Source organism: Haemaphysalis longicornis, unplaced genomic scaffold (genome assembly GCF_048455015.1).
Source record: "Haemaphysalis longicornis isolate Haplotype H1 unplaced genomic scaffold, Haemaphysalis longicornis Haplotype H1 scaffold_8, whole genome shotgun sequence".
NCBI classification, from domain to species: domain Eukaryota; kingdom Metazoa; phylum Arthropoda; class Arachnida; order Ixodida; family Ixodidae; genus Haemaphysalis; species Haemaphysalis longicornis.
The window spans coordinates 122,528,390-122,542,507 of NW_027526445.1; the positions used below are offsets into that span (position 1 = coordinate 122,528,390).

At 50.4% G+C, this 14,118-nt stretch overlaps 1 protein-coding gene across 1 annotated transcript in view; it reads right to left on the reverse strand.

The window, feature by feature from the left end:
- Window positions 1-3,189: 3,189 nt before the first annotated feature.
- The window catches only part of LOC144150042 (transmembrane protein 135-like), a 51,545-nt gene continuing 40,616 nt past the window's right edge, over window positions 3,190-14,118 (reverse strand). The window contains exons 9-13 of the mRNA XM_077681840.1: window positions 9,864-9,977; window positions 9,302-9,439; window positions 8,227-8,328; window positions 7,063-7,130; window positions 3,190-3,423 (exon numbers count right to left, since the gene is read on the reverse strand). Coding sequence (XP_077537966.1) covers window positions 3,276-3,423; window positions 7,063-7,130; window positions 8,227-8,328; window positions 9,302-9,439; window positions 9,864-9,977 — 570 coding nt within the window. The 3' untranslated portion in view covers window positions 3,190-3,275. The remainder of the gene's footprint in view (window positions 3,424-7,062; window positions 7,131-8,226; window positions 8,329-9,301; window positions 9,440-9,863; window positions 9,978-14,118) is intronic.

The window sequence follows — 14,118 nt, forward strand, 5'->3', positions numbered from 1 at the left end:
TTTAGATGGCTATCGAATGCGTTCTATTCTGCAACTTAAGGAAAGCCGGCAAACAGCCACTACACCGCTGTAATAACGTCATTCAGCGGTCGAAGAATGCGAAGACCGGGAAGTAGAGAAAAATATTTTGAGCAAGTTTCTATGTTATCTGACGAGGAGAGAACTAATTTTTGGCTGAGGCACATTGCGACCCCATAGTATAATGCGTTGGTTGACTACTTTCTGCAAGCACTCAAGATTTAGACAAAAGTTGAAAAACGTGTTGCAGGGTCGCTTTAGTTTGGCGAAGACAAAATATTTGGACAAAGAAACCTTCATTATGAATTTGTTGTTATGCCGATTTGATAAGGAAACGAAAAACGAGCACAAAAAATTAACAGAAAAAAACACGCCTGTTTTTTTTTTTTTCGAACCCGTTTGAACCCGTTTGAACCGGTTCGAACGGGTTCGAACCGGTTCGAACCGGAACGTAATGGTGCTCTGGAACTGAACCCGAACCGAACCCGAAAGGCTTGAACCCGAACCCGAACCGAACCCGAAAAAATTCCGGTTCGACACCCTGGTCCATAGTATTAAATTATGACTTTTTTTCGTGCCTAACCCATTTTGCGAACGACGCACTTCGAGCGGACAATGGGAGTCTACGGCGAAACCGAAACTGGAAATTTAAAGGCCAGTAGTGGCTAGTGCGGCGCTGGCGCCATCTGCCCAAGGCAGGCCTAGCTGCTCGCTGTAAACGGTCTATATGGGCACTGGCGCACTCTGCACTTCCGGGGAACGAAAACGCTTACTAGGGGACCAGAGGTTTGAGCTCCCGAAACTGCCCAGAAACAGCTGAAACATCATTCCACATGAGGGGTAGAGAGCGCATGATGGTTCATAAAGGTATAATGGAATATTACAGATTATTTAGGTTCAGATACCCCGCAGCTCATCGCACCTTGGAAAAGTGGCCGTCAGTGGCCTGATGTCTACTTCAATCATACACCTAACCGAACCCGGCGACGCTCAGTCATTGTTATTCCGGGCCCTATGAAAAACAGCAACGCCGAATTTGAACACACTCTATAAGCCTGCCCCTTTAACATTAACAGCACATTTCAAGCACTATAGACGCCACTTCCTAGGAGATGTGGGAGGACATGCCGCTCAGTTCGGACCCGGATATTCAACTCCGGACCGTCCAGATGGCCGATGACGCCTCCAGGGTCCAAGTACGTACTCGTGGTCGCCAACTAAGCAGCTAGGGAAGATTGAAGAGGACTCTAGTCTCATTTGTTCCCTCACCGTCATCTCGAGCACGGTAAAGTTATACACGCACTCACTTTTATAGTGACAGAGGTAGCCCATTGTTCCTCGCTTCAGAGTGTTTGTCTAATGCTCTTCCAGCCCATAGCAATTTTACGGTTGATTTCCTTGCAGTTCCGATCATCACTCATGACCTGCCAAAAGTACATTCCCCACTTAGTCTGGTATTTCATTGCCTAGACTGAACGGGGCGCTTTTTGGTCGTCTATTTAAAATTAATTTCGTCTTACTCATATTTATCTTCATTCCTGCGACGAGGCTTTCTGAGTACAGTTTATGAAGCATAATCCTTTGCAAGTCTTCCTGCTCCTGGACGTCAAGTCGGCCTTTGACGCGCTACCGCACCACACCATCCACGGTGCCCTTGACCGCCTGGGAGCAGAGGGGAGGCTCAGAGATTATGTCAGTGGCTTTTCTCAGAGACCGTATACACTGCGTGTACGCGTCGGCAAGACCCTGAGAGCCGCGCGCGGAGTGGGGACTGGTGTTCCGCAGGGCATCGTCCTGAGCCCACTTCTCTTCAACCTTGCCATGGCGGACCTTCCCAGCCGTCTTCCGGAACCCCTGGAGTACCCGGTAGAGATGGCCATCTATGCCGACGACGTGGCACACTGGACCCGGGGCCCCACCAAAGTCGGCAGGCGGGTATGCGCGTCCCTACAGGCGGCCCTCGATGCAGTTGCGAACCACCTGACGAGTAAAGAACTTCGACTCTCCGAGGCCAAAACGGAGGCCATCACAATCCATCCACGACCAGCCCAAGCCCGACACTCTGCTCCACTGCATCTCAACGGTAGACCCCTCCCCTGGCGACGCAAAGTCGTCTACCACGGCTTGGCCATCGAAGAAACCCTCCCATGGAGGTTTGCCGTTGGGGCAGAACTGGACCAGATGACCCGCCCCGTTAGGGGTATCAAGCAGCTCCTGGCACAGGGTAGAGGGTGCTCGCACCAGTGGGCGCTCCAGATCTATAGAGCCTGCGCTGTCTCGCGTGTTCTTTACGCACTCCCCCTGGTGAACCTCAGGGACGTTCAGGGGAAGACCCTGGAGGTGGCTCATCGAAAGGCCCTTCGGCGCTGCGTCGGCCTCCCACGAGACTCCCCAGTGGCCAGCACCCTGGCGGAAACCGGAAGCTGGTCCATCCAGCTGCTCGCCACGCAGTCAGCGCTGCGGCATGTGGAGCGCCTGCATCGAGAACCTGGAGGTGACCACCTCTGGGCCAGGCTTCGCTCGAGAGGCCAATCCCGCATGGGCAGCATGACCGCTCTATTTGAGGACTATGTTGAAGTCCCTCAGAGGGCGTGCCTTCTCAAGTGGCTGTCAAGTATTGTCAAGTGGCTGAAGTATTCTCGGTTTAGTCTTATCCTGACTTCTCCATTCAAGTTTCCTAAGTACCCCTGTAGACACGCTGTAAATAATTTCAGTGAACATTGATACAGATTTACAGTTATGTAAGCAAAAAAAACTATAATGGCAAACTGTTCGCATGGCGACGCAGTGAAACATCCCCCTCGCGAGGGGCACGATCAAATGCAGAGCATTTCCGGGGGCGCACGACGTTAAGTAGTTTGCGTTACGTTAATGTTGTTGCACTTGTGGCAACTGCTGACGAGAGAGCGCTCGTCAGCAGTAATTTGAATGAGTCAAGGATATAAGGCGCGTTCGTAGCCTCCCATTCTGTGTCGGCTTGTGGCGCAGTGGGTAGAGCTCCAGGTACGTTGCGTTCCGCTCGCAGGGTCGAGGGATCGAAACCAGGCGCCGGATAGTATTTTTTTGTATAGTGTAGGGGGAGGGGTGTGGACTACGACTACGGACGCCTACGGACGTCAACGCGGGTGACATCGTGAGTTACTGAAATGCTCTGCATTTAAAAAAAGAAAAGTTACTGTTCATAAGTGTGGGAAATAAGTGTCGACAGAGGCCTGGAACAAAGGAAAGGAACAGGAATCGGAGGAGTCTGTTTTGAGCTACTGGGACCTCGCCCAAAGCGTCTCCTTGTATTTTTCGCTGATAAACCTTGGGTCGAGTTCGGGCATTGTGATCAGACCATCTGGGACGATGCTGGTGGTTCCGTAGCCCAGCGTTGCAATGGCAGGTACGTTGATGTACCGCATCCTGCGAGGAAAACAATGCACGTTGAGCCGTTTTTTGTTAATTCAGGCAGTCGCTTAGACGTACGAGGTAAGATTTTCGAAACAGAGAGCGGCAAAGTGAATTTCCCGAATACACATACTTCTATCTCACCTGAACTTCTTTGTCGCGACCTTCTTTGCCACCTGCTCCGAACGGAGCACAGCGACCTCTGTGGACCATAGGACGATTCTCTCTCGTGACCCCACAGAATTGCACTTGTGTATGCCTGGTAAATAAACTTTACTCGACCATTGCCATAACTTTGTCACCATTATCCGGCACGCGTTATCTAAGCTATATTTACTTCTAGGGCCACACGCGCGTGATTGCAGCCAAACAGTTGCAGGTTTCATCACAGATAGCTACGTACGCATCGCATCCTATATAGCACGTTATTTAGCTTGCTTTATAAACGGCGATGCCTCTTCGTCGACGTTTTTTGAGGTTTTCCGCTAGCTCCCAGCTTCCGTAGTTCAAAGGCGTACACAGACATTCAAGAAAGAAGACGTTTAGCGGTAAACCATTGCTGCGCCTTTGTATAGTGTCATTTTGCTCCACTGCACGAATTCATACCACAACATATATGCCGTCGAATTTCCGTAGTCATACCGAAGCAGCAAAAGGTGTGCAGTGAAACAGGGGTGCAGCTAGGGAGTGTGTTTCGGGGTCAGAACACCCCCGAAATTTTTTTAGCACTGCGTCCTCCCCCCCCCCCCCCCCCTGTGGGTGTCATCTTCTCGTTTCTCAAGGCCATTTTTCCACAAAAAATATTTCTTGCGCTACGCCACTAACTTAAAAACAGCGCAGAAAGACGAATACGCGACAGGAAGGAAGACGCAATTGTGGTGCTGACTCTCGACTGAAAGTTTGTTGCTTCATAAGCAGTAAAATACTCCCGTTATCAATAACTATAGGGAAAGGTGAAAGCTAAACAAAAACAATCTCAAGAAAATACAAAACATGAACCCCATGATGACAAAGCACTGCAGAGACACCGCTCAGAACACGTCACGTCAAGGGGTCTGGTTGCCCCTTCACGACCGCACATCGAAGAAATCCAGTTCCTGTGTGGACGCGGTGAAATGACGCCGTGCTGACGCACATTGTGCTGACGCACATTTTGCTGACGCCGTGCTGACCCACTAGAGTGAAAAGGCCCCCGATGTGTGCTGCAGCGAATGCGGATACCAAACTTTCGGCGCCTTCACCCCGAAAAGGCCGAGTGCGGCAACATGGGGAAGTAAACGTTGGTATACCACCAGAAAGCGAAAACACGCAGATGGGGTGCCCAGGCGCCTCCACTGTCAAATAACGCCACACCACCCCGGGTATAGCTAGCAGCGTTATAAATTTCTCTCCGTGCCTCCCGTCAAGGGTCCATGAAGTCAAAATACAACGTCGTTTACTTTGAAAGAACTATTCCTTTGGTAATTCATTCAGCTCCAATACAGCCCCGAAAAACCCTTTTAAGCGAAGACAAGAATACAAGAAATAATGAAGAGCTTTCAAATTTCGCGCTGCATTGACGTAATATGGGCAGGAGTGACGTGGTATGGGCCAGTACAAAAAAAAAACATCGTAATCAGGGGGCTAACCCTACGTTAGCGTTCAATACGATCAAACAGAACTGAGGCCATGTTTCTTGATGTGTCTTGTTTCTTGACAGTTTCTTGACAGTGGCTTACGTCGGCATGCCGCCAATCATACAAGATTCTGTGACGTCAAAGAGACATCGCCGGAAAATGCGGTGGGGAGTCACCACTGCGTGATATGTCTCCTTGATTACCTCGATTAATTCTTTCAAGTTTGCGATAAGGTAGTATCATTGTTATCGGGACAAAGCACTCTATTTAATGAACCATATTTAAATTTTGTTCTCATCGCACCTTTAAAGGGGTCCTGAAATACCTTCCGCCGATGCATGGATGTACATGTAACCAAATAAAGCAATGTATTAGCAATCTCCTCCCGCAAGAATTTTGTTAAAGCGATGAGTATTAGCTGAGAAATCGTAAATCAAAAACCGCGCATTATCGACGCGCCGCGTTTCCTCCTCCTTTCAACTTACTCTCCGCCGTTGACGGCGGCGAGCCCTCCCTCCCATGATGCTGGGCTCCGCAGCGGTGACGTACATCCGCTACTGCGCTGCTCAGACTGTCGTCTGCTATGGGCAAGCTTTGTTGACACTCGAAAGCCTACATGCGCCACGCCTTCGTCGAAGGCGCACTGTTTATCCAAAAAGCGCCGTATCAGATGTGGCCCCGCTGGTGCCGGGTCTTATTTTGCGGCGGTGGTAATTCCTGCCGGCGGCATGTGAAAAAAAATATTTTAAACCGATACAGAACCCGTGCACAAAACGCTTCAATCATGTGACCAGTTCAGCTTGGGGCGACGCGTGGTGGAGAGCGGCAACGTTGGCAAAACATGCTCCGCCGCGCCTCTGAGCTTGAGCGCTGGAGCGAGCGCCAATTCTTTGACAATCTCAAACATCGGTTGCCTTGGCAACAAGGCACAAACCGCTCTAGAAGTCAGTTACGGTTCCGTGATCCCGGTTCAGCTTGGGGCCCCACCTCGCGACATGTGGGCACTACAGGCGTACCACTCACTCCCATTGGGAAGTGCGAGATGCGTTTGGCATTACAGGAGGCGATGGTGTGTGTGTTGTGGACGCCTTTGTTTCGCGATGAAATGCGACGCTGTGCTTCTGAGGGTTTATAGTGCTTCCCATGGTCTGGATTATCTTTCTCGAGCGACGTACGACTCAACCTCGCATGGGGTATGTGCAGTGTGCGTGGAAGCCATCTCGGCTTGTGCGCCAGAGTTAAGTGACTTGCTGTTCGTCCCCGCAAACCGCGCGCGAGGTGAGTGCCGAATTTACGACGGGCAGGAGGAGGCAACCCATCTTCTCTCAATCGCGGTTCAGACTTGCAACGCATGTTGTGACGTTGTGTTCGTTCGAAACACATCTCTGGATTGTTTTGAAGTTAAACGTCAAAACAAGTTGAATAAAGTGTGTGCGTCAAACCCGGGAATTCGGCTCAGGGCGTTCTCTGCGATTGCACGAAAGAAGTGTGACGGGGCTTCAACGCTTTCTTTATGGAACGCACTCAGGTAAGAGAATATGCATGTCGTGTTATGGCCGTGTTGCATTGAATACAAACGGTTAAGCGTTTGTTTACACTTGTTTCGTTTGTCGTAAAATGTCCAAGCACTCCGGCACTACGCTGCAGCAGATCAGCCGGCGAGCCGACGCTGAGCAGACGACTCATCTCTGTGGCGGAAGTGCGTGAAAAAGTCGCCCAATAGCAGGATGTCTAGCTCATGACGAACATCTGGGAATCGATGACGTAGACATGTGAAGATGGCGGCGTCCAAAAACACGAAGGAAAGGGTGAGAAAAAAGCGACAAACTTTGCAACAAAAGTGTGAGCTTTCCGCTGCGCGTAAAAGAGTAATACTTGGCACAGATGACGTTGACGAACCAATCTAACGATTGCGCTAGTTCATTTAGTGTGCTCAAAACGCCTTTCAGGGCCCCTTTAACGCGTAACAGCGAAAAACTGCGTTACGACGTGAAATAACTGCCTGCGCGTCCTCATTAGGCTTCGGGGTGGTGCTTACCTTTTCCCGATGAGGCTGTCGATGAACGCGCGATACGACGGCCGCACGAGGTGCGGTTGCAGCACTCCCTAAAAAAAACATAAAGACACAATGTAAACGAAGCTTTCTCGTCAGTTATCTCTATGGAAAAATTGGAATTTATAAAGCGGTCCTTCTGTGCCCAAAGTTTTCCAACCACGTCTATTGTGAGCTAGCTGAGTGCTGCAAAAACTGTAGGTGCATATGACAGCCGCCGTATTAATAACAAAGCTCTGAACTTGCGCCCCTACAGCCACAGACTTAATGCTTGGATTCTTTCATATTGACGCCGCTCACAACAATAGCTCGAGCCAGCGTTCATTTCTTGATATTTTGTTGTTGTTGGCGTCACTTAATAGAGCTGACATCTCTTGTTTTTGTTGCGCTTTTATATCGTCTGTCTTCCAAGTCATTTCTAACATGCTTAGCTTTTCAACGTGCATGCTTGATTAAAAGAACGCTGGCACTGTCGGTTACGCACCGCAGGTTTTGCGCTGAACATCAATGACATGCATGAGCCGGGCCAGCAGTAATTCGAAAGGTCTTTCGATAAATACTTCGTGTTCATAGTATTTTTGCAACCGCATGCGGTGCCCTGGGAGTTCAAAACGGTTTTTGCATAAAGCGACGCCATAAAACACGCCAGGGATTTTCAAGATATGATTCGCATGTAAAATTTATCTTGGACTTCAATTGAGATGAGTGCTAATTTCGCTATCCCATAGCTTGTGCCCGGAAACCCGTATTTAGGAATTGATTTATTAGGCTTCTTCTGGCTGTCCTTGCTTTACTTTTCCGGTCGCCATTACCGTACAGCAAGAAAAACTTCTAAGCGAGTTCTGCACGAGCAACTTTTGCCATCTTTAACGATACATAATGTCTGTGTCGCCCCTAAATACTGAGTTCGCCGCTTTATTAGCGGCCACAAATGCTGTTATCCACGCTGGACAACGCCTATAGGTGGCCTCCTTCTTTTTGGTTTCTTGTGTTCTTCCATTCTGGGGCCATGGAGCCTTTGAGGTCGTTCGGCGAGCCCCGCACAATCGTCGCTTTACTTGAAGTTACAACAAGATGCATTTCGCGCGCTGGTATAATTAACGCTCAGTACCGGAGTCGTACTTGTTGCGACGTGGTTAACACACGTACCACTGTTAGAAGAACGCCGCAACAGATGGCAAAGAGGACGGAATGAGCACCAGGGGAACCAGAGGGCAAGATGCCGGCCTCTTCGCCCCGGTTGTAGCAGAGCTGCGTCATTCGAGTGAACAAACGATGGCTGGGAATGTCATGTACTGCAATGTCTCTTGCGAAGTAGTTCTTGTTAAATGAGCCATGAAAGCAAAATACAACCTTGAAAAAAGCAATCATTTGTTAATTCAGCTCTAGGCCAGCCACGAGAGACGTTTTTTAACCAAGAAAAGATGAGAAATATTCAGAAGAACTTTCAAATTTCGCGCTACATGATGTCAGCTGTAAAAATAGAGGGAACAATGAAAACATAGTTATAAGCGTGTTAACTGCACGTTAGAAACCTAGTGATGCGACCAAACGTAATTGGAGACACCATGCACGGCAATCGCATACAATCTCAGTCATGTTTCTGGGCTTTGGCTTTGGTCGGATGCCGCCGACCGCGCAAACAAGATCTTATGACGTCATAAGGACCCTTCTAGAAAGTGACCGGTGAGTCGCAACTGCTTTGCTTGCTTTCCTGAATACAGTAAATCCTCGGTGTAATGAAGTCCTTGGGACGGGAAAATCACTTCGTTATAAGCAATACTTAGTTAAACGCGGTGATAACTTGCTTTTTCTGCAGTGCATTTGAGTCCGTCAAAAACTTTGAATAAAGGGATTGTGTTATAACGGGGACTTTCTGTATCTACATTAGTTGTTCCAAGTTTGCGATCAAATAAAATTAGCGTCATTGTTATTGGGAAAAAGCAGTCTTTTTAATGAACCTAACATTTGTTTTGTGTTCATGGCCCTTTTAAGCAGCAGGATAAGTTTGGGAACAGCAGTAAACACATGGCTGGTTTTCGACCCCTTAATTTAAATAAGGAATTAGCAGACGACAATTCCAACCAATACCATGACAATCAATCAATCAATCAATCAATCAATCAATCAATCAATCAATCAATCAATCAATCAATCAATCAATCAATCAATCAATCAATCAATCAATCAATCAATCAATCAATCAATCAATACACGCACTCACCTCGAGAAACTTGAAGGCAAAGTAGAGCGTGATCCTGGGACTGGGCCAGAAGGCCAGGGACATGCCGGCAATCAGCGCCGCGGCGGGGTCGTGCCAAGCCTGCTTGGAGCTGGGTAGCCTGAGGGCGCACCGCGTCATCTGCACCGGCGCATACGTGCCATTTGCTTTGGCAAGGCAGCGCTGCCGAGTGCGCCAGTCCATATGATTATCCAAAACACACCGCGCACACGCACACGCAGCACAAGTATATGTATAAGGATCACTCGCTACTCGAATGCTCCTCCCGGTATGTCGTAGACGCTTGAGTCATGGCCCGGAGATCAAAAAGACCTTGATCACCTTAGTCGGTGCAGTCAGAGCAGAATTTGCTGCCACCCCCAAGCGCAGGATACTCTTTACATCCACATAAGTACACCAGAAGGTGGATAATAATAAGCTACCGAAGTTCATTACCGACTGGTGTTCATTACCGGTGTTTCATTACCGATGCTTGGTGTTTCATTACCGATTTCATTACCGACTGGTGTTCATTACCGATGCTTGGTGTTCATTACCGACTTACGCTGTACAGAGCCGCGAATGATCCTATGAAGAGGCCCGGCCGCGGATCCAGGCGGCGACCCCAGGACACCAGGAACGAGGCAGCAGTGCCAGCACTGCCGAAGACCACGAACCTCTGCGCGTCGTCAGTCATGAGGTGACGCATAGAAAACGGGGGTGGTCAACACGCTCGGTGCAGTTCGATTACTTATAGTTCAATGCACCACAAAGACGCTTCCACAGAATGTACAGATAAGAGATTGTTCTTATTGCGCGAGCAAAATTGACATCTATCTCGGCAAGGTTCTCCCGGCGCTGTGCTCATTTTCGCATCGCTCTGTAACCGGAGGGAGCTGTAGAGGAGCAGAGTACGACAGGGTGGAAATAACTCGCGGAGAGCCTTCGTAACGCTGGCCAAGTTGCCACAGAGACAAGTAGAAGAGCGGAGCGCTAGCTGCCGCTGCCTCGACGGGTCTTGTTACTCCTCCCGCAACTGCTTGCACGCGGTTGAAACCGAGTCTGCAGCCAGTGCGTGTGGCAAAGGGGAAGGAACGGAAATGACGGCGAAAGAAGGCCGATACTGGTGGGCGAAAAACGGAGCGACAGGCAGTCAGTTGAGAGTTATGGCAGAGCGGAGAACCGGTCCCCGTACGGTAGGCGACAGGCCCTACTGCGCATGCGCAGAGTCCGAAAAATCTATTTGTGCGCATGCGTAGGTGTACGGGTGCGTACCGTACCGGGACCGGCTCTCCGCCCTGCTATAAAGCGGCAACCACATGGAGCGTTTTGCTAGCGTCTGGTGGCCGTCGCCGCCTCCTGGTGGCGATTGATTGATTGATTGATTGATTGATTGATTGATTGATTGATTGATTGATTGATTGATTGATTGATTGATTGATTGATTGTAGGGTTTATTAGCGCGCCGACGCAACGCAGGCGATGAGGCGCGCCGTAGTGGAGGGCTCCGGATTAATTTTGACCGACTGCGGATCTGTAAACGTTCGCCGAAATCTCGTACACACGGGCGTTTTCGCTCTTCGCGTCCATCAGAAAAGCGGCCGCCGCGGCCGGGAATCGAACCCGCGACCTCGTGCTCACCAGCGCAACGCCTTAGCCACTGAGCCACCACGGCGGGTCTGCATGTTGGCGACACGAAAAATGTTGGAGAGCACGATTTACCTTCCCAACACCTGCCAGATTGCTTTGTTAGCTAAAAAATGCCTTTGGTCCTCTCCAACGTACGTTTCCCGTCGCCGCTAGGAGACGCCGACGGCCGCCAGACGCGAGCAAAACGCTCCATGTGCACGTTGCCGCTTAACTCCGTAGTGCTGCTGCTCAAGAGAGCAAACGTGGCCACTGAAACGGTCAGAGCACCGAGACAAAAAACTCCCACCTCCCCTCGCGGGAACCCTTGTGTAGATGCGACGCATAGGCGGAGCGGCGAAGGGAACGCGTTTTATAGCGCGCATAACGTTGAGGGGACTGCGTAAGCTGGTCCCAGCCGATGACGACGTTGGCGTACTTGTAAAGCGGCGTGGACTCTAGGTGTTTGAGCAAAGCGTGGATGTTGCTTCGCCGGAGAACGGCACACCGGTTATATGCGCAGCGCGCCCGAAGGAGAGGAAACCGCGGAAGAGAGAGTACTGCACATGCGCCGGCCCCAGCGCGTCTGCCGCGGCTATGACGCAACGTGCCGCGGCTATGACGCAACACAATCCAACACAATCCACTTTAATCCAATCCAAATCCAATCCAACCGAATCCAAGCCAAGCCAATCCAATCCAATCCAATCCAATCCAATCCAATGTAATCAAATCCAATCCAATGCCCCTCGCGAGAGAGTGTTCGTTATCGGAGAGGAGAGGGGGTGAGCGGCGGAGAGCGCAGCTCGCGCGGCGAGGAGAATGGCAGAGGGGTGGACAACGCCGACAACAACGACGACGACGCCGGAGGGACAAGGCGAGTGAATCAGATGCTCTGCATCTAAAACATTACAGAGAAGACACTGGCAGATCTGGCCTGAGGAAGTGCATCATGATCACGTGAAAGCCTAGCCTTTGACTCAGCCGCTAGCTGGCGCTACAGGTAAAAAAAAATGTTTCAAATTAGGTTAACACATCATGCTGTAGTTTTAAAAGTTTGCTTAGAAGGTTTTCGTAACGCAGGGCATAGCTTGGGTATTCTACCTCACTTCACTGCTCCTCGGATAAAGACGCTACGTGTGCTTCATGCCGAATGATGTCCTTTGATAGGACGTGCGGGAAACACAAGGCACGCACAGCACTGAGGCGTAGGACGATGTAGTCCTTCTTAAGTTACTTAAAACAGGAAATTTTGGCCTGCCTGTTTATATGTATGTCTGTCCGATGATTCAGACACCCGGCCAAAGGTAGAATAATTCTGAAACGAGAAGTTTACATTGGCAAAACCTTTCGGTTCACTAAATCTGGTATACTTGTCCACATTTTTCAGCAAACAGAAAACGTCAGACATATTCGTGGCAAATCACCAATACATAACTCGTACTAGGCAGTGTTCTTTTCATTAAACATAGGTGTGCGCTTTATATTTCCCCTAGGAAATAAAAAATGTGTGTTGTGAACAATATTTTGACACAAAAAAATAAAAGATCTCGCCATTGAGACTAGCGGCGGCCGTCTGATTGATTGTATGTTTTAACGCGCCGACGCAACGCAGGCGATGAGGCGCGCCGTAGGGGAGGGCTCCGAATTAATTTCGACTACCTGGGGATCTTTTAACGTGCGCTGAAATCTCGTACACACGGGCGTTTTTGCTCTTCGCGTTCATCAGAAAAGCGGCCGCCGCCGGGAACCGCACCCGCGTCGTCGTGCTCAGCAGCACAACGCCTTAGCCACTGAGCCACCGCGGCGGTTGTGGCGGCATTCCAATTCTAACAGTAATGAAAGGTTCCTGTGGATGGTGTGAGAGCAGTGGAACGCGGCAAATTCGAATTGACTTGAGCGACCTCTACCGTGTTTATCGCGGGAAGAGCGGGACGGGAGGGAAATAGGGCGGGAGGGTGTTGGGGGAGGGGAGAGAGGCATTTAAGTGGCAGAGGCGGCGCAAAACTTTCGTCTTTCGATGACATTTGCAGCAAAGTGAGCAGATACGGTGCCAATTTTTTGCGCTACACGCCGAGAAAGAGAAGGGGAGTGTTTGTAATGATAGGAAACGTACTACCGTGCTTAGGCTGGAATATTCCCGAACCAGCAGGCTGCATCTGTGTAAGTAAGCCGTAGATTTATTCCCCCGACAAATAAATCATCTCGCATAAAGAAAAGGCATCGCGCACGGGGGACGAACTAACGAAACGCTGTTTCAACCATCAGCCCGCGCCCCATTTCCGCAGGCCTTTCTTTTGGGGGGGATATTGCGGTAACCACCGCGACCTCCTTTAAAGCTAGCTTTCCCGCAGCAACGACAGCCACGGAAGCGCGCCCCTTCGTGGTTAGTTAGCCTTCCCCCACGGACACCCTCGTGCAACGTTGATGTTGCGCACACGGGACGGGACAGGAAACGCGGCCACGTCATCCCGCAACCGGCCTCACAGAGAACGGAGGTCATTAAACACTCTCTTTGAGGAGGAGCTTTATATGACTAGGCGGAAGGATAATCCGGTGGTCCCATGTTCGCAGAAAACTCGTCCGGCGCAACCGCACGTGAAAGCACGAAAAAAAATTCCCCCGCATTTCCCCGAGGGGGAGAATGTGAAAGTGCGAATGCACGGTTGTCGGCCCGCTTGCGGCGCTTGCGCTCGGCCCCCGCAGCCCACCGCCTCGCCGCCTTCTCTTCCATCTCTTCCATCGGGTTTGTAGTATCACGTGTACACCACGCAGTTATCAAGCCGCTATAACGCCGCTGAGTCGCCAACGCACGCCGCTGACGACGTAGTTTGAATGCGTTAAAGATATAAGGCGCGTTAAGATATAAGTGCATCGCACTTTATAAGCGACCCCAAACCATCCGCCGCCGGCGGCGGCGGCGTCGGCGTCGGCGTCCGCAGTGCTCCTCTATATTTAAAAAAGAAACAGCATCCGGCGCCAGGTTTCGATCCGAGGACTTTGCGGCCGCAGCGCGACGCGCTACCGACTAAGCCACGGACGCCACGCTGATATCAGCGTGAGTAACGCGCCTTATATCTTTAACGCATTCAAACTACGTCGTCAGCGGCGTGCGTTGGCGACTCAGCGGCGTTATAGCGGCTTGATAACTGCGTGGTGTACACGTGATACTACAAACCCGATGGAAGAGATGG